The sequence below is a fragment of the Perca flavescens genome, chromosome 14 (assembly GCF_004354835.1).
Source record: "Perca flavescens isolate YP-PL-M2 chromosome 14, PFLA_1.0, whole genome shotgun sequence".
In the NCBI taxonomy this organism is placed as follows: Eukaryota; Metazoa; Chordata; class Actinopteri; order Perciformes; family Percidae; genus Perca; species Perca flavescens.
The window spans coordinates 22,684,884-22,706,763 of record NC_041344.1 but is presented as its reverse complement, the minus strand read 5'-3'; the positions used below and the strand labels follow the sequence as shown (position 1 = coordinate 22,706,763).

General features: G+C 40.4%; 1 protein-coding gene across 3 annotated transcripts in view; it reads right to left on the bottom strand.

The window, feature by feature from the left end:
• Window positions 1-21,880, bottom strand: part of adgrb2 (adhesion G protein-coupled receptor B2) — a 268,475-nt gene that overhangs the window by 103,648 nt on the left and 142,947 nt on the right. For all 3 annotated transcript variants that reach the window (XM_028596716.1, XM_028596717.1, XM_028596718.1), the window contains 2 exons: window positions 10,142-10,225; window positions 8,055-8,243 (listed from right to left, as the gene is read on the bottom strand). In XM_028596716.1, coding sequence (XP_028452517.1) covers window positions 8,055-8,243; window positions 10,142-10,225 — 273 coding nt within the window. The remainder of the gene's footprint in view (window positions 1-8,054; window positions 8,244-10,141; window positions 10,226-21,880) is intronic.

Below are 21,880 nucleotides of genomic sequence, written 5' to 3'. Positions count from 1 at the left end.
AAAAAGAGAATGAAGCTGCATTTACATGTTGCTACATGGAAGAAAAGGAGGGTTAGGAATGGACACTCTGGCATTTGAAGTCATGCAGCTCGAGTCATGACAAGGAAATGAAAGTGGCAAGTTTGCTTCTGAAATTATTAGAGTTTTCAGTTACTATATAGAGTGAACTGAAGGATCCAAAGAATCCAACGCTATCAAACACCAATTAAAGAATTAACCATGTTTCTCATCTTTTTTCCTCTTTATTGCACATCTCAGCCCATTTGAGCAACAACAGATGAAGACGAAATACATAAAAACAGAATAGATGAGTTGCACAGAAACTTCGCAGATAATGAACGTTGCTTTAAGATCTTGTGATGCTGCTTTACTGAAAGCTAGTTCTTGCAGGAATACATGCATGTCTGTTTGATCTGTGTTTCATCTACGGGACACTGGTAGATTGTGCCACATAAGAGAAAAAACAAAACATATGCACATACATTCACAAAAATAATTGCTAAAATCAATCTGAGATTAAAAAAAAAATAAATTGAAAAAGGACACAAAAAGATTTGGGTTCAAAAACTTTGAAAAACTTTGGAATAACAAAAACAGACTCCAGACACCAGAGGAGATTAAGCTATGTTGAAAGAGATGGAAGAAAGAAAGAAGAGTGGATTAAGAGAAATGCTGGAAGAAAGATAGAAAGCAAGATATAGAGATGGGGAAGAACAGAGTGAGGGGAGGAGGGAAAGAAAGTTAGAGACAGCAGGATGGAGATTGCTGGTCCTGTGTTGAGCAAAGCTAAATAAATCATGGCAATCAATAATTAAGTCTACTCTGTGAAGGAAGGCTCAGAGGAGCAGGAGTAGAAGGCTGAGAGAGAGGAAGAAGATGATGGTATTAAAAAGTAGATATATGGAGAGCTGGTAAACAGTAAGATATCCTTAAATTCAGGAACACGTTACCAGTGTGTCTTTAAGCTGCTGTACAAAGTGGCTGAATGTTGCTAAGAGAAAAAAGCATCAGGACCGTATCCATAGATTTTCATGAAATGCTTTTCCAAGTGAGCGCAATTGTGTGAACTGGGGCGTTCTTAAGTTAAAAATTAGCCTTAAACTTGTAAACTAAGTAAAGATTTACAGACCACACAAAGAAGTTCTTACTTAGTGATTAGATATGTATATATACACACATGTATATACTAACTCTAAGCGTTGCTTAGCCAACTCAACCAACTGACAAAGCTAACGCTAGCTTGCTAATATAGTCAACATATCTGTGAGGATACCTGATTAGCATGCTGTTTAATACTATTGGAAATTACATTTCCCTTATAAACACAATACACTTAAAGTTATGGCAATAACTAACACTAAATAACCAAATAGCGTCGGCTAGGTTAGCATAATCAGGTATTTCCCTCTTCCTCTAAACCGCTTGAATACTACCAACTCTGAAACACGTTTTTTATTAGGAAGTTGTGTTACAGCTTGTGATGCTGCAGTTACTTCCTGTTAACTTGATGATTTATTTTCATTGGACGGCTATTTCACACAATACTAAAGTCATTACTAGATTCAATCTTTCTCAAGTTTTAATGGTGCAACCGAAGTTGAAACTAGCAAGTAGTTACTCAGACTTTATGGATTTAGAAATAACTGTTGCAACCCAATCCTGAACTTTAAACATTATTGGAGTTGACATTCCTTTTGGGATGTGTGTCATACTGTAGCCAACAACGAACAACCAGTCCCAACTGTATTTCTTTTAAACACACTATTTCATGGTTCAAAGTGTTCCACAGCCACCAAATTACAGATTTTTAAGCTTTGAAATTGCATTTTTGTACAACCCGCTGAGAAAGTTGCACCTGTGGAGCAGTTGTTACTGATTTGAAAGGTGATATTTTAATGCAGCATGATGGGCGATGTGGTGTCCTGAAGTATGCCAGCCAAAATATTTTGATATCAAACATGAAACAATTTACTTCCAAAAAATAACATTTATTAAATCAAAGTGCAAGCAGATTTGGATTTATCTCATCCCAAATTGCAAAATCTTGTCAGGAGACAGAGGCAACAATAACAAGCTAAAAACTACAATTCTGTTAGGGAAGTTCTGTAATTTAGCATCTTTTTTTCCTTCTAAAACACTACAAGATTGCTTGTAAGGCATTACTTATTCATCCAAATCGAATCTTCATCTCTCAAAGCCAGTACAAGTGTATCTGAAGTCTGACTGTGCAAAGGCAATCAATGAGCCTATAAAATCAAGCAGTTTTGGGACTAAGACACATTAAAAGGAGGAAATATCAATTGGAGATGGGGACAAGGGAGCAGATAAGCACATTAGCAAATTATAAAAATGCCTCACATACTGGGATTAGAATTTTTATTACACCACCTATTGGTGACCAGGTAAATACTCCCTGTCGAGTGATATTTCCAGCCATAAACAAAGCAGCCCAGGGCAGTTATATCAAATATGTTGTCTATCTTAACACCAACAACTACATTACCATAATACAGCTCTTCTTTTAGTTCAACTGTTCAAGGGAGTTTATTGCCATCAGGGTTGCAGTCGCAAAGGGAGTTGGAAAAGAGCATGTTTACAGCTGCAAGCACAGGAAAAAAAAGAATGAAGTAACAATCTGATCAGTGCTGATCAAACCACAAGGTGCCAGATCGGTGTCTTGTAACACCCAGCCGCAAAATTAAGTTCATGAACTCCAAAAATTCAGCTCTGTGAGAGGTAGATGAAAAATATATAGCTGAAAATGTGCGAACAAAGAAGCAAATAGTCTCAGTTACTCTGGCCTGGGTTTCTGATGCAAATGCAAGTAAGCTTAGATAAGAGAAGATGAAATGTCCATGCTCACCCCCCTTATTTAAACATAAGCATACACACTTAGTAGAGCACACATTCACAGCTCCACAGAGAATAAGGCTATGCGTAGTCAGGATGCATGAAGTCTTTAAAATCTATGCAATTATTAAATATACTTCCATGTAATGATGCATGCTGTATGAAGATATCAACTTTTAATTTCTTGCTTTTGCCAAAGCATAGTCTGTAATAGGGATACTTGAGTCATATTGATCCTAAGCATTACCATCGTTAGCAGCAATTTTGTCTAGGGTCATAGCTGCATTACATATAACTGCGTTTTATTTATTAGGTGTGTGTGTGTGTGTGTGTTAAGTTTGTGTGTTCGCCATCTGCATGGGTCCGCCATGAGTTCATGACTGCATCTTGCATGCACCTTCAGTCTCTTGCTTGAATGATTACTGGAAGTGGGATGTTGCAGCGTTTGACTACGCACCGACCCAGACATGCTGTATTCATAATGCACTATTGTTCCGCTGCATGTTTTAGATGTCACTGAATCTATGGCAAATGAGCAGTAGCTAAATAGATCAGAAGTAGGGGTACTACTTCACTTTAGAACGCTTTGGGGCATGAACGCCTTATACATCAGTGCATATTCCAAAAAAAAAGGAAGAGAGTTAATTTGCCAGACCAATTACTGCCTAGTTTGCTTTGTCAAGAGCCAGACCATTACTTAAAATTGATTATCTGTATCACCTTAATTTAAGAGTTTTACCCATGAAAAACGAGGAGAAAAAAAAAAGTCCATTTTCCCTTCATTGGCTTTCTGTCCAAGCTACTTTTCATTGATGTTCCCCAACTCGTGCAAACACACGCATGCACAGCAATGTGCCCAGAGACATATCCACCCAAACTCACACTCACAACATACCCATACTTCTAAGTTCTAACTTGTGCACAAACACAAATAAATAGTAAAGAGCGGAATGGAAAATTCTGGCAAACCAAATAGTATGTAGACTGTGCGAGTTAATGAATATGAAACAGAATAGGGGAATAATAGGGTTAAAAACATTCCACTCACAGATCTTTTAGATAAATCAGGAAGTTGGCCATCATATTCTGAACATCAGGGTTGAAGCGGCACAGCTCATGCTTGTACAGTATGCATAACCTGTGTATGTTTACTCCACTTTTAATCAGTGGAGTTGTTTGATCTGAGAGCAAGCCATTTGAAACAATTATTGACACAGAGTGTTAAATTAGTATGTAAGTGATGTTTTTCTAGTATTTGAAGAACAAAATTGTTATGCTAGTGTCTGGATTGAAAGTTCAAAACACTGTAGTCCTGATTTTGTGTGTGTGTGTGTGTGTGTGTGTGTGTGTGTGTGTGCTTCTGTGTACTGTACTATGTTGGTAATGACTCCCCATCGGACCATAGGGAAGACGTGAATCCAGCAGCAAAGAGATCAACAAATCAAACAAACGTGTAGATTCTACCCTAAATTAAGTCAAAGTAAAAAGAAAAAAAGAAAATTATTTTAAAAGTCAACCACATCAAGTTCATTACACACTGTTATGTATCTTTGCTACCACCCCCACATTCTCAGTCTACTTGAATTTGGTGTGATCCCATTCAGGCAATCCCAGGAGTGCCCCTACACCCCTCCAGAACCACATCGGGAAACATCAGAGGGGGAAAAAATGAAATAATAAACGGAACATAACACAGCAACCAATATCCCATCAAAGGAGCGGCTGAGGATATTAATATCGACACTGAATGGAAAATGAGGCACTTAGACATACAAATCGCGTTGGCACATTTGCATAAAAACAAGATTAGCATATGCACCGACAGAGAAGGAAAATGTTCCTCTCGTTACTTGCTTTTTTAAGGAGATACGTCAGTAAACACTGACTGACTCCTAACTCACCTCACATGGGGGCTAAAAATGTACACAATGACATATAATTAATGGAAAACTCTGCAAGCCTGTCTGAGAATATAGTTCCCAGTTTGTTTGCTGTTAGAAGATGGCTGTGTCTCATGTTACGTTGTATTTTGTACACGCTGTGACTCTACAAATCACAACATGTAAATAAGAACATGTTGGCGTTATTTTGTCACTTTTGTCACAATTTGGAGCAGTAGGCTAGTTGGAACCAGTTACCTGCAGGATCTGTGCTAGGCTAAGCTAATGCTGGAACCGTCAGACAGCGTTACAGCACGCACGGAGATGAGAAGGGTATGTATCGACTTGTCTTACTCTGGGGGTTACGGTGAATAAGCTAAATTCCCAATTAGTCGGCGTGTTCCTTTAAGCAGCTAGTGGAAAGGGCTTGTCCAATGATGAGGTTCTATAACCTTAGCGGCTAAAGCCCAGTGACTACACCCCATGGTGTGACACTGACATTTAGACAGTGGTGGCCCCACTTTTGCTTTAAGCTATCTGTCCCCAGAGAAGTTATCACTCCTGACTTTTCATTTAATAGCCTGTCATCAAACACATCACTGTCATTATTAAATGTGCATTGAGGACATTGGTGTAATTTTCCTGGGATGCACTCTCTTTCACTGGGATCAGAGAGGTCAGCCCACTGTCTGCCAACCAGAATGGAGGGCTTTCTTCCTCTTTGGCAGGCAGGGACAAAGCAGACGTCTTAATATGTTACAAAGTCACCAATTGCTGCCATAGTCAGGGAGCCAGGATATCAGTGGCCACTCCCTTTGTCATATTCTGGTTCAGAAAGCTGGTGGAGTACACAATCTGACATCATATCTGGCTAAGATTTGATATTCTTGATTCTACCGAGTACCCAAATTGTCTCTTCTGTTACAGTGGAGCACTACAAAGATCTATTGTGTCCTTTTTGTCCAGATAGCGATCGGGCTAAACATGTCGACTTGACTGTAACTCGTTTTGACTTGGCTCATGCAGGTAAGAAACCCAGTGATGAAGTTGTTCATCTACTTTGCAAAGCCCCACTCCAGATGCAAATCGATAAGTGGCTATGTCTTTCCTGATGCAAACTTTGACAGGACAAATGTCCAAGGCAAGATTTTCCACAATTTCCATGTTGTTGGTCCGTAGGAGCATTCCTTCCTCCTGTCCCGCTTAAAAAACCATGCAAGTGGACAGGCAACACATTGTGAAGCTAGCAGATAACTTCACCATCGGCATTCTGGTGAAGACTATAATACCAGAGCCTTGACCTTAAAAGAATACTGCATTAATGTAATGTTGCACTATAACACTGTCTGACTCACAATGGAAAGTTATAAAAAGATAAAACTAAAAAGAATGATGCAACAGAACCAGAGATATTGTCTTTTATATTCCATGCATTTTTATTTCTACCCATAGGGCAACTAAAGCGGGTGTGTTTTCAGGTGTGTTGTCCTAGTAGTGGCTAATGTGGTCACGAGCAGCTAGCTCCAAGCAGAAATAAGAAGCAGGATACAGAGGTCTCAACACCTCCAACCAAGGCTGCCTCATGTCCCACCACTTGAGTCAATCTATCAGACTTCACACAGCATAACACAACATTTTCACATATCCAGTAGTCATATGCAAGTTCGCCTTTAAGAGGTCCCTCCACACACTCCCAAACTTCCTCAAATATGGTAATAAAACTGAAAAATGACTTCATTCTGCAGGTGAAAAGATCGCTAATATGGCAGGAGGATCGCTACGCCATTAGATGATGCTTCAACTGTGGTTTTAGTGAGCAACCCCTATTTTTGTCTTCCTCTGGTTTGGGACTGAGCATATGTAGTGAATTAGAGAAGGGACAGAGGCTAGGCAGGAGGGAGCCAGTGCCATACAGGAGTTCACTTCGATTGCAATCAGAACAACCAATCAAACCAGAGCAGGACAGGCAGTACTTCACAATGTCATCTAGTAGAGACCTACATTGGCAATCAAACTAGCAGAACTCACATTATTCAGGATGAGCAGTACACAAGTTCCCTCAGTGACTTCATCTGGCTTGACTGTGTTGCGTGTTGGTGAGGTAAAAAATGGCTGAGGTGCCCTTCATTTTGCTCCTGCCTTTTTGTAGCAAACAGATAGGGTTGACTACACTCACTCTGACTGGCAGAGCATGTATGCATATGAAAATGCTATTTGAATGGTTAAATATACTTTGGAGCTGCCATTGCATCTAAAATGAAAAATGAATTCCTCTGAAGTCAACAGAAGTCTGTATCTGTAGTCACAAACGCAAATTCAATTTTTATTCAACAATTCCCATGTTTGTATAGGCAGCTATCTTAGTTTTCATTGTAACTTAAAACTAAATTATAAGTTTGTCTGCTTATTACGCTCTGTTAGAGGATGTTTTTTTTTATTTACTATACTACACTACCTGTGTAGACATAAGTAAACATTGATATAGATATAGACAAGACAAGGGAAATTAGCACACTGCTAAACGAGGAGAGCTAAAGATAGAGAATACATAAGTATGAAATCCTGAGCTCTGGCAGGTCTAATAGACTTGCTGACATCAAGCTTAGGTCTCACGTCTCTCTCCCTTTCCCTCTCCCTCAGCTGGCCAGTAGTGTGAATTGAAATGACAAAATGACATTCTCATTCTGTAGCTTCTTTCCTGCTGCACCATGGTTAAATATTTTTTGGCTGAGCAGATCCCATGTGGTGTGTGTGATTGCGTGTGTGCGCATACCGCCTACCTTCCTCAAAAGTGATAGAGTTTCACACTGTCATTATTTTCTTCAGTTTTACAGCTTTCTTAACACATTGTAAATAGACAAGTAGATGCTGTATTGGTGAGTGAGGTGCTAAACAGAGAGCTTCTGGTCTAAAGCTCTATTTAGTCAATTTTAACATATGAACAAAACAAAACAAAACCAAGGCCTACAGCATATTTACAAATGTATTTGGTCATCATTTTGCAACACGGCTAAACCTATTTCATTTATTACCTCAACTTTTAATCCCTACTTGGGGTCACAAAGGGCGGGAGAATATCCCAGCATGCCATGTGGATAGGAAGGCACCCTGGAGAACTTACCAGTCCATCACAGATTTGGAAAAAGAACATCCAAAGTCATACCATTTTCTGTCCCCCTTGCTTGTCTACTATGCAAATCACATCACATAAACTCCACATAGATAAAGATTAAACCCTCATCATTCTTGCTGTAAGAAAACAGTAAGTGCCACTGACATCAGGTTAGGTCAAAAAGCATCCAATAGAGAATTCGGTAAACATACCTGAGCCTGTGATCCCAGGTTCACCTGGACAGGATGCGGTGTTGTTGCACATCCGCGTTTCCCTCAGTGCTCCGCTGCACAGTGTGCCATAGGGAGAAGAAACGCATGAACGCGTCCTCACTTGCCAGCCTTGCCCACATGTGAGAGAACACACACTCCACTGTGACCACTCTTCTGCCGCAGGGTCACCTGAAGAGCAAGATGGAGGTGGACAGAGACAGGGTAATTCTCAAGGATTCCACTTTCGTGATGCTAACGTTTCTATGAGTCAGACGGAACACAAACGTTCAAGAGGAAGGGCGTTATTCGTTGTAGCATGATCATGAGGTTTCTGGCCCCGGAGCTCAGAGCAAATTGTACCAACTGCAGGCTTTAAAACATCTTTTTAAACAATGGTTGATGTGACATCCATGTTTGTTTCTCGCAGTCACATTAATGTGCCTGTTGTCTCATAATAAAGATATTCAACTGTTTATGCTGTGTAATTGCAATAAATATATCGCTGTATATTGCTCAGAAGACTCATATAGTAAAAAGCCACAACAAAGAGTTGCAGGAACTTTTAGTGGAGATGATGAGAACTCATAGGTACATTTTCACTTCCAATTTTTCCAGAACCGTAGGCATCAAACACGTTTGTTTGCGTTATTGATTCCTTTCTTTGCTTTTTATTTACTGAAATAAAATGAAAATTCCCCTGGATGACTGTGACACCCTTACAATATTACTACAATAAAAAAGCAACAACACAAAAACAAAATTGTAATCCATACAAATATCAAGAGAGAAGCCTGGGACTCTGACAAATGATGAGAGGGCTTTGTGGTTACAATAACCAAAGAAACTTTCTGTACTTACAGCAGCAAAAATCTTTTTCTTTTTTCCCCCTGGATGGAAGTTAAGGGAGCCCAAGATCATCATTTGCAGGGTATACAGTAAGAGAGCTTTTCTTATATTGTTCAATGGTAGGGTTTCACAGTGTATAATGTTGACACAGCTTGGCTTGTGATGCTTATCAATACCCAACGTGTGATATCCCTGCATACTATATAGGTATGGATGATTTGCATATGTCATTAATTGATTTAAGCTCCTTAATGTGAAACAGCCTTGACTGAATATTCATAAGAATAATGATCTTGTTAGAGATTCAACGATATTCATATGCATGGAAGTAGGGTAACGCATATGATCCCAAAGCTAAAGGGGCTTTAAGCCAAAAAGGATGGCTTTACTGTAGATGTTAACATTGTGGCATAGATTGGATGTTTGCACATCTTTGTGGGTGATTTTGAGTTCTCCAGGCAGCTGTGGAGAGAGTCCCATTGTTCCCTCCGAGTCAAACCCTTGAAATCAAAAAACTAAGTGTTAAGTCATCCCGCGTCTCTTTCTAAATTGTTTATGTCCTGTCCTTTGATGGATTTTCATGTCTTCACATGGCAAAGAAGGAAATCAAATTAATTGCATGTCCGTTAATCGCATTACATCTTCATTAACATGCCGTGAGTCAGGGCTTAAGCTCATCACACATGCCTGGAGGAGTGGAAGAATGGGGAGAGGCGGGGGGGGGTAGTGGAGAAGGACAAGCCAGGAGTTTCCCTCACAGTAGGGACTCCCTCCTCCACGCAGTGGTAGCTGATTACAGTACTGATGTAGTTGTGGAATATAAAAGTGTGTGTGTGTGTGTTTGTGTGTGTATATGCATATGTGCACAAATTAGTATATGACCTATTCTAGTGTTGTTGAAGCAGCCACCATGTAATGTCATGTATGTATAAGGCAGACTCCCCTGCATATATACATGTGACATCCTTATTATGTCATGAATAATTTCCTTTTTCCTTTCTAATCCTATTAATAATGTAAGATTTTAAAGTCATACACACACACTCATACTGTACATACTCGCACATGTGAATGGTGGAGCATGTGGTAGCTGCCCTGGAGTTCAGCCATGCTTCAGAAGGTAAATGTATAATCATTATTTATAAGGATCTCTAATTTTTGTTACAAATACAGCCTGGTAAATGTCAAGTTGGCTACGTTTGTTTCAGGCTGCGAACTCCTGCACACTTCACATTACTCACCCGTTTGTGCCTGAAACACACCTGGCTGGTCAGCTGATCGAGGTCTCTGGGTCTTCACCTTTAGATCGTCATCATCATATGGGTCTGAAATAGACAGAGATTTCACTTTAATTTCTCATACGTATTGAATTGCACAGTTCAATATATGAAATCCAGTGAGAGGCTAAATGTGTAAGATTATAAATACTGGTGTGTAGATGTCTAGTTTGTTTACTACATGCATTTGTGCCATGGCATACAGAAAAGTTGGTTTTAAAGCTGTAGTAAATAAGTGCTCATCAGCATCCATGTTGTACATTCAGAGAAGTCAAAAAGGCAAGTTGTTTAGCACATCCAAAGCACGACTCTGGCAAAATAAAAATACAAAACGCCTACATGTCATTGGCTCGCTCTTTGCAGCAGAATATTTAAAGAACAGGCTGATCCGTTTTAAGGACACTTCGTGCAGAAACAGATAACAGAATGCCAGGTCTGCAGTATCAGAAAATCGGGAAGTATATTCCGACTCTCTTATTAGCTTTGACGCAAAACATGAAAATATGGATACTGAAATGCAATGTGAAGTAAGTAAGCAAAGTAAATACACTATAAAAAAAAAAGTTTGGGCTTGGTTATGACACGGTATAAATATGAAAAACATGCAGCTAGGCTTGAGAAAAGACTGGATCTGATTTATCAGAGGGCTGATTTGAAGTGGAACACCTCGTATAAATGGTGAGAATTTGTGGAAACAGAACGATTGCCTAGGGAGAAAGTATGTAGAAAATAAATCATGCAACATATCTAAGCCGGTTTTATCTCAGTTGGTACAAACATACGGAGGCATGAGCACAGTCTGTTCTGATCTGTGCAAATGGATTTGTAGGCTTAGTTTCAGCAACACAAGACAAGACTTAATCAACTCCCTCGACAGGGGAAACAATCCTTGATTTAGCAGATCTTTTTCACTTGGGTACTTCTTGCCCATGGGATTTTTTCGCAGTGGTTGCATTTGTGCAAAGAAGCTGAGACATACAGGGTATCTAAGGTACATTATCCACCTAGAATGTGATTGTGGGTGTAGGCCTACTTGATTAGAGAGCGCAAAAGTGACTGACAATGAAATTTCCTTGCACTAGCTTCTGTCAAGGAGTTGACCTGAGGAAGAACACAAACACATGCATGCACAGCACATCCTTCTGTAACCCAATAAACACACACACAGACAGAAAAGCATGAATGCCTGTGAATCGTGCTGAGAGGCTGTCATGATTGCTCAAACGCCCATTGCAACTAGCCCTCTAATTTGGCCTCTTACAGAAACAACTCTTTGTGAGGACAAAAATACTTTGTTTTTGTATCCTCTAGCTCTTTCATTCGTGCTGTCTAACTCTCCCTCCCATTTCCTTGTTTTGTGAACTGTTCTTAGCAGGACCACTTGTGCTTAAAGGCCAACGTAAAATATATAATTATAGGAACAATGTAATAATTCTGTTTGTGTGCTCCAGAAAATATCTGCAGCTGGCTACAGGGTTTAAAGAATGATTATTGTGTGCATGTTGAAATTAGCGCTCTGAAAGTATTTTAGAAGACAAAGAGATTTCAATTTTGCCCCATCGCCTCATTGCTTAAAAAGACAGAATGTTTTTTTTTTTAGTAATGGTTTTAAAGTAATATCTTACACCAACAACATTAAACCTTGTGCCAGGATATATTGCTCCTACAGTAGATATTTGTGGCTTGCATTTCCACAGTCCCTCGCTTGATACATCTTTACGATCATCTCCACCACAATAATACTACTCACCTGCTATCTAATCAGCATTCATACAGCAGAAAATGACACAAACAAAACTTGTTTAACATGCAAAGATGAACTTTTCACCTACCCTACTGCTTTTCCCCTCCAGCTCCTTAATAATGCAGTCAATTGGAGCAATAGGATTATTTGTTGATTGCTAAACCCTGCCCCGGACAGCAATTATCCAATCATTGCTAAGCAACCGTAGCTAGCCACACAGGGCCTGTTGACGTTGAAATATGTCCCCATGCTGAAACTGTATGTATAGTAACAGTGACACTTTTGATATCTCAAAAGTTTGGATGGTGGTGGCTTTTTTCTGCTCTAACATAAACTGCAAATGATGGCATGCCCAGCTAACTAGCTTAACCTATAGTAGGACTAGTAGGACCTATAGTAGATCTGTATTTTAGCACGATGATGTATGTAGCCACCAAGTGCATATTTAAGAGTCCTTTACAGAGTTCTTATTTAAAATAAATCAGCTTGAAATAATAAAAAGTCAGCTGGAGTGGGAATTTTCAAACAATTCGCATAGTTTAAGCGTTAACATTAGTATGAACAAACGTTAGCTTGCTACAGCTGATAAAATCCGCTTGTGACTGTCATTTTTTCAGCGGACAAACACCACGGTGTCTGACATGAGAAGCTTTCGTTTATGTCTGTGTGAAGTTGAAGACCCGTTGTTTGAAGGGCATAGCAACAGTAATTAAGGAAGAACGGGGCTTAGCCAAAAAGTTCACCTCATCCTTTTTTAAATTCCTCCTGCTGTTCCCATCTGCTAACAGGTGCCACGAAGCTAGCAATGCAGCCCATGTTCTTAGCAAAGCATGTGCTGCTAATATTTCCACCCCACTGATCTACTGAAGTACGTTTGGTAGGTTTAAGGTCTGGACTGCCTTCTGGAAGGATTCGTGACTCATGATGTTGGAAAATAAATGACACACATGGTACCACAAACTTCAACAAGATAACATAAAGTTCCTGAATTTCACTTTTTAAACATTTCTGAAAATATTTTGAAAGCGACAGAGGAAGTGCAAGTCTCTATCTGGGAGTTTCTGAATCATTTTCAGGCAGAATTGGGCACAAATTAAGCCCTGTGTGTGGGTGTATATTCTGCACTTCTGAGACACAGAGGTCAGTGAAGCAGGACAGAGGAGTAATGTCTCACATAAAATGACCAGTGAGGACTACCCCCCTCTCCCTCTCCCTCCGGCACAGAAGAGGATTTAGATGGACACCGGTGTGGAGTCCGGCACAATCAAACGTAAAGATCAATATGGATAAACCCTCTGAGAGTACTGACCTTTACAAACCCTACTATATTGTTTAATGTCCTGGACCGCACTTAAATCGACACATCATATCACACTTCATCGAATGCCCTCTCTTATCCCTACTTTTTTCTACCCATTTCAACTTGTCTTCATCTCCAGGGGAACCTATTTTCTATCTATAGATGGCAGTATCATTTTCAATCGTGAGCAGGGTCGATAATCCCTATGATTGGTCGGGAACAGAGGTGGATTTTTTATTTTACTTTTAGTAGTGCTGATGTTTGAGTATCATCTGACAGAAGCGTCAGTGAAGTGAAAACCCTCTTTTAGAGCCCTGGCAAATGAACAGATCACCTGTGCTATAGTTGCAATGTAGTGCATGAAAAATATAAAATTATGGGTCATCATCAATATATATTATGCAGGATGTATGGGCATTTGAGTCAGAGTCTGCCAAAAGCAACTTCTCTGAACCTGCCTTTGCACAGTTGATATAACAAGAACACTTGATGTTGTAAAAACAGAAATAAAACTGGAAAAAACCCTGCTTTTGTGAACCTGTTTCAGCGGTCTTCTCTTCTCTAGGGGAATAAGTTAAAGTCGATAAGCTTGTCAGTGGCCAGATGCAAAGGTTGAACCTTGAAACTTATGACTTCCATACTGACAAGTATAAAAATGTATCAAGGCAATCTAATCACAAACATTGTAACGGATTGGGTGACATGTTAAGAGTTACTGTGGGTATTACTGTGTTTAGAGATGTTTGTTTGGTTAGTGAAAAAAGGATGATGTGTCAGTAAACATACGTTTAAAGCTACCTATGCAAGTTGACCTATGACGATGATTTGTGTGAGCAGGAATTAGTCTATATAGGGAAGTCTAAGGGCACATCTAATTGTTTTGTAGTTTCGGTCGTTGGGTACCGCCTGTGCACTGTTCACTAATTAATTGTCAGTGAAGCCATTACCTCTCACTATAGTGCACATAAAGTGATAATCTGAATGTCTTGTATCCTATTACCAGTTTCCAAATTACATTAAACAAGTGTCCCCTCCTGACACAAGGTAATCAAATAAAAAATGCACGTAAAAAGTCATTACAATCTGATCCCACTGTTCAAATGGTTAAACAGCTTAGCAATTCCACACAATGTAATGTTGGCTTTTTATTCTAGGATAACTACTTGATTTGTTTGCCTTGTTGGAACCCAACTGCTAAGAATAAAGCAATGGTTCTCAAAGAGGCCATTTTCTCTCTTTCTTCCCAACAAACAAACAAACAGTTGACAAAGTAGCACGTAGAAGCCCGCTGAGCGCTATCACTCTGCGGGCAGAGGCTTTTGTCGGCTTCCTCAACTCAACACAAAGAGCGGTGGGATACCCACCATAAACACACATATTTAACATCTAAATACACACATTAGCAGTGACACCAAAAGCTCAAATATACCTTGATGTGGCATACACACACACTGAGACACACACACACCCACACAATAGGAAGTAAATATGGCTGATAAATAAACGTCATGCAGTAAAGCGGTTTTGAGCCTGTACAAAGCATCAGGCTGGGGAATGGGGATTGGGGCAGAGCCAGTTAGAGCCACAGGCTCCTTTGTCAGACTGAGCCGGGATTTAAGCCTGCTGGGAAGACCGTGCGTGTGTGTGTGTGTATCACTTTTGATAATATGGTAAAACAGCTGTGTTAAGTATATGGCATGCACAAAAACAGTCAGGCATGGAAATGTTCACCGTTGACTACTGTCAGCTCTTTCAGTGCAGCGTATATGATTGAATGCACACTCTCCTAAACACGCACAATCACACACACACACACAATCTCACACACACACACACACATTTCTCAGCCGTATATCAAATCTGAGCTTATGGCTCTCCAGTGCTGTCCATTTACTCCAGGGTCCATCTGGGAGAGCCCAAACTGATAGAAGCACACCATAATGGACTTTTTATAAGCTACTGGACTGACAGACCCACTCCATCTCTCTCTCTCACCCTCCTCTCTCACCTCTTTCTCACTCAACAGCAGATATGAAGAGAGAAGTTGAATCAGGTTGGTGCAGGACGGCATCTGCCGACTATGAGGGCCTCAAGGTAATTTGTGTGCCTTCAAAATGGATTTAGAATATAGTTTTCTATGCCCCACAGACTGACTGGTTTGTTTTACGCCCACACATACATACATACATACACACACACAGACACACACACCAACACAAACTGCCAAATTGTTTCATTTCACTTTCATTCTCAATATGCCCATTTTTCCTCGTTTTTCTTTCTCTTATTAGATATTTTCAAATCTTCCAACTCCCACACCGCATAGTCATTTGGTCTATCGTTCGGCCCTCCACCCCCTCACCCTCTGTCTTCTACTCCAGCCTCTTTTTCTCAGTTCCATAACAACATGAGAATTTCGATGTATTTACAGTCCAGTGGACTCCAAGCAAAATGCAGGGCTACAATCAAAGAGCAATCAATGCAGGGATGGCCAGAACAATTCACTCAAAGCAGCGCAAGCAAGATTACTGTGCTGCATGAGCCTGATTCATTACAGACAATTACACCCATGGTTTAGCATGTTTGTGCAGAAACCTCTATATAGTGTGTTTGCAATAACTTAGTGTAGCAAAAAGAATCATGTTAAAGGTCCCATGGCATGAAAATGTCACTTTATGAGGTTTTTTAACATTAATATGCGTTGCCCCAGCCTGCCTATGGTCCCCCAGTGGCTTGAAATGGTGATAGGTGTAAACCGAGCCCTGGGTATCCTGCTCTGCCTTTGAGAAAATGAAAGCTCAGATGGGCCGATCTGGAATCTTGCTCCTTATGAGGTCATAAGGAGCAAGGTTACCTCCCCTTTCTCTGCTTTGCCCGCCCAGAGAATTTGGCCTGCCCATGAGAGAGAGACATCATGGCTTTCAAACGAGCAAAGTGGCAGTTGGTCAAGGCCACACCCTCCACCTTGCCCCCCCCCCTCTCCTCCTCAATAGCTACAGACACAGAAATGGCACATACTAAGGAAAGCTCATTGTGGGACTGGCTCTAGTTGCTGTAATTCTGCACCAAGGCTGAATTTCGAGAAAGAGACTTCAGATACAGTATTAGGGGACCACTAAGGCCTATATAAAAGCATCTAAAGAGCACCATGTCATGGGACCTTTAAGCAATTCCAAACCACTAATGTGAACCTCATGGTAGTGCTAAAGAAAGGTCAGGGATCACCACAGTCCTTAGGATATATCCTTTGGACATGGTGGATACCTGCACCACATTTCATGTCATCTATCCAATAATTGTTAAGACACCTTTGACTAAAGACCTAAAAGGTCAACCTGCTGGTCCCGCTAAATTATATTTAGGTTTATACAATGGGGATCATGGCTGTACAAAATTTCCTAGCAATTTGTCCTATAGTCATTGAGATGTTTCAGTCTGGACCGAAGTGGTGGACCGACTAACCAAATGACTAATCGACCAACCAACCAACCCATATTGGCATACCTAGAGACATGCTGCTAGCATGGCTGAAAGCAACCTTACAATGCTAAGGTTCAGAGATAGTGTTTTTCATAGTTCGTATGTCCAAAGTTTTAGAGGGACAGAACTACAACAGTAATGTTATTTTACTTGCTTTTTTATGGTTAATCAGTGGTTTCTGAAAAGTTCATTGAGCCCAAGGTTGGAAGAACTGTATCACCCAAGAGAATCTTCTAATCCTTAACACAGATTTAAGACAAAAGAGCTAAGCAGAACTCAGACAGTGCAACCTATGATCTTTTTCTCACGTCACCGCCCTTCCCCTGCCTTCTTCTTTTTACTCTCCCTCTTATATCTGCCAAAAATATCCCCTCAAATTATCTACCAAACCCAACTTGTTATTTAACAGTGAGGCTTTTCACATGACAGTATACATGACACCGCCACGCGTATAGATCGATTACTACTCACATAGGCCTCTGCAGTGGTAGGCTGTTACCATAGCAATGCCGTCATGCTGACGGCGTAAAGGAGCCAAAGGGATGCGGGTGGGGGGGCTTGCACAGGGACGGAGGGAGGGAGGTGGATTATAAATCAGTGTCCACACTTGGTTGCCGGTCCTGCGTCGGCAGACGGTTGCTCTCAACTGTGGTGAAGGGCAGCTGCAGTCCTGTTGCTATGACTTTAGTATTCCTTTCTTTTTCATTCTGCCTGTCTTTTGTCTATTTGTTCTGTTGCTTTCATTGTTTATTTGATGCTTTGTTCATCCGTTTTTTTTCCTTTTATGCAGTCAATTATTTCTTGATTCCTTCTTTGCTTTTTTTTTTTAAATAACTTTCCTTTTATTTTTATTTCTTTGTTTTTCGCTTATATACAATATTTGTTATGTTCAGATTATTCTTTCTTGAACACTGATATAGCAACAAAACTAGGTATTTTGACATGCATTTATCTGCATATGCAGCACATAATGTTAACGTTGGCCATGCATGGCACGGACTCCTCTTTCTGTGTGCTATATAAGACTGCCGTGGAAAATTAGCCACATCTGTCTACACACTGAAGCTTTCATAAACACACGCACGTATACACACAAACTACATTTGCATGAGTACTTAGCTCGGAGGCCAAAGCACACTCTAGCAGGTGTTTTTCATGAATCATGAGAGAGTGGCATGAGAAGAGTCTAGTATAGCCAGACTTTGGTTCTCCACTTGGTAGAAGGGGCAGAAGAAATGGTACTCAGACCCTGACTCTCGCCCTAAACCTTTCTCCGGAGTATACAAACACTCACACACCACTTACCTCTACTCTGTCGACTACCTTTCATCAGAGGAAAGGGTCAGCACAGTAGGACACGGGGCCAGTCTTTGGGGCCACGCACGCTCATTTCATCTTGCGCACTGGACATGCACCCCATCACTTGTGCTCCCACACACCCACGCTTAGTTTGGCTTAGCAGTAGTGAGGTATTACTCCAGTCTACAGCAAGATGGGGAGCTGAATCAGACCCACTTTCTGTGGTTTTGTTTTTTTATTTTATGTGAGATGGAAGGATGACCCTATGTGAGAAAAAATAAGAGCAGAAAATAGAGGTGAAACCCAAAAGAAAAAAAGAAAAAAAAGAATAGAAGCTCAACGGGTCAGTGACTCCCAGACACTGATAACCCTCTCTTGAATCATCAAAATAAGAAGTGTGCTAGATTTCTACATGGTTACTAGAGATGTAACCGTATGAAAATTTAACCTCACAGTTACGGTGACCAAAATAATCAGTATTTTTAAAAGTGTGTTCAATATGTTCAGAAAGCACTGATAGGCCTACACATGCTGAAATAGTTTAAAAAAGTGTAATAGTGTTTATTATATTACAAAAATATAGGCAATGTGCTTGTAAAAACTATTGAAAACTGGCTACTGAAACACTGGCCCGCTGTAGGGTGTCCGGTAAGAACTTGAACCAGAGATTTGACTTTGAGATCCAGGAAGATTTATTTACAACTCCAACATGAAGTTAACTATGAAGTTGTATGTGACGTTACATGTGAAGTTGGATGTGGTTCTGAAATATAAGCAAATAATAATGCACATTATAAGCATCTGACTTACTATAAACATTATTTACCAAAACTAAATGATATAGCCACCAGCATATAACAAGAAACAATTTCTCTGTAATAATTAACATAAATGTAACATATTGCTCAGTAACACAAACTGAGAATAAGCCACATCTATTACAGCACACATATCCATAACGGAGCAAACAGTGTAATACACCTTTTAATAGCTAAGCACGTGGCTCCACAGCGCTAGTCTGTTTACTGCCTATTGCACGTTGCTAGCAAATTGCCCTAACGCAACCTGAATATCAACACGTGGCTGCACAATCTGCACATCTATCAGCTATGCAATAAGAAACACAGCAACATTATCAAGGCGATAATATATCTCTCTCACTAAAAATAAATGTCATGTTGTAACACGGGCTAAACTTATCCACATTGTAGCAGAACAAGCTACAGAGTAGATTTAACTTACGTTCTGGGCTACAAACATCACTTCAGCAAGTCCGAAAACGGGAAAGGAATGATAAAGGAAAAAGTCTGTTTACAGCTGCTATATCTGTCCCCTTCTCCTGTCTGAGCGCGAGTGATTGGCAGGAGATCAAAGTGATTACTCTCGTTACCGATTGGTCAATCGTCTTGATTTATCGTTACACCGGTAATCGTTACATCCCTATACGGGGATTTCCACTGGATGCGCAACGGCTGCGGACCGGCTCCGCTGCGTGTCTGCTGCGTGCTCCGCCGTCCGTCAATACCCACCGGGTCCGGATTTGTTTGCGGAACGGCTGCGGCCGTGACAGACAGCTGTAGTCACGAGGACCCACAAGTTCTCGCAAATTCACGTAGAATAGAACCACAAAACCAACAACAGTTTGTTTCCATCCAGAGGAGTAGAGAGGAAACGACTCTGTGCTGTGTTTTCAAGGTGTAGTGTAGGGAAATATGATCCGCCGTGAGCACGGTGTATTCTATTTGGAAATTTAACCGGATATTTATTTTGTTTCTGTGCTTGACTTCCTGTCCCGCACTATCTGCCGTGTGCTGAATTGCTGCGGAGCTCTCCGTCGTCCGTCAAAATTAGAAGCTCTGCGTATCTGCTGCGGAGGGCTGCGGACTGACGGAACTGGGACGCAGACGTTCCGCAGTCTGTGGAAATACACAGATTTATTTTAATGGAAACCTAATGACTCCGTCGACGTTCCGCAGACAGTGGAAATTGCCGGTAACCCTCTCCTTTCGTCTGGTAACTTTGATATTGACTTGTGAGTTGACAACTGGAAACACTTTTATTGTCATGGTATCATTGATGGTGCTGTGTTTTTATAAATGATGTTCTCTTGGTGTATGTTTTTTTCTGTATTGTATGCGACTATTATGCTTTGGTACAGTCCGATACAGATCTTAATGCAATCTGCTCAGGTTCATTTTGGACTATTTAGTTAAAGAATGTTCTGTTTTGTTCCAGATGCATTTGTACTTATCTTTAGATATACTGACCATTCACTGGAGCACTAGTGGCTTCTTCTATAAAACTGTATAAGTGGTTGAGTGTGTAATTTTTCTCAATTCCCGTAATTTCGGCTATGCTCTCTCTCTAATCTCTCACGTATTCTGATGTGCATCTATGAGAGATTGTATGGCGTCCTTTTGCAAAAGTTGAGTTCAGCATAAGTTGAAGTTGTGCTTACATTAGCTGATTGACATCAGCTGCCTCTTTCATCCTCTCACACTCACTGGCTCATTCATCTGCTTGCCTACAAGTAACTGATCCAACATCCGATCATGGAAATGCTGATGTACAGTGTGGCCATGATAACCTGATATTTCTCACTACTGCTGCAACTTCCTCTACCACCCTGTCCTCCTCCATATGTGCTACAATTTTTGTAATGTTAATTTACATATAATTTAATGTTTATGAATGGGTTTATTAGGTGGGGAATAATTCTTCCGCATTGGTGCTCAGATTCTTTGGATTCTTTCTACTCGCTCAGAGAGCAGAGCAAAGATTGTCTCACTGTAACCATCGGTTATAAATGGTCAGTTCCTTTACACAAGTGTCTCTCACTGAACCCTTTTGGGCAGCTGTCTTTGTTCAGAGGATCAGTATTTGGATCTCCTTATCCAAGGGACTCAAACAGATCACAACTAGGATTATTTTAAATTCGAGCGCTTTTCAAAATGTCTGGAAAAGTTAGACCCACATCACTAGGCAGGGGTTTTGACATTGTTCTTCAGAAACCCTTCAGTTGTTTTAGAAGAGTGATCAAGTGCCTTTCATTAGGATGTAGCTACTAAATCTAGGCCTAAATCTTTGATATTAGAAACTTTTACTTTGCTGTAATTCCACACTCTGAAAACTTCTTGCTTGGGGTGCACTCTGGGCCTCTTGTGCATTATCATCTGTGATATGCATGCTGGGTAAGGTCGAAGTGATACTGTGAAGCATTAATCACAGAGGTCCTCATTCACAATAACTTTTGTTTCTTTGGCAGCGAGGATTAATATCTGGCACTAACTGAAAAAAAATTAAAATGTGACTCTGCCAACTTTTTTCCCCTGGTGTGATAGAAAAAGAAAAATTTTGCACATGGATGTACCTGCAGAGGATCGCATTCTGTAAAACTGCAATCGTAACTTTTGAGCCTGTATAAGCTTTATGGGTAGTAAAAAAAAAAGAAAGGATGGCTTGAATGTAGAGATAACCCTGACACAACAAGCAGAGGGAAGAGACACAGAGAAAGACAGGAGAGATTGACATGGATACAAGAATACTTGATAGATACTGCAGACAGACAGATCAAGGGATACATATTGAACCTCAATACTTGATACTAACCAAAATGTGTTCGTGTCACACGGTATTGCAAACTGTCAAGTACTGAAAGATGTTTGGTGCAGTTCTGGTGCACTTGCCTGTTTGGTTCAGTGTGTTTGCCTTGTGTGAAAGATGTCAATCAAACTCAGACTAAAGGGACTGACTAAGAACTTTTTTTCTGCCATTGGGTCTTCCAAGAGGATTCTGGTGTGGTTCCTTTGTGGAATGCAAGAAAAATATACCAACCGCAGTATTTTATGAGAGTAGATCTGTGATTTTAGCATGAATTCAA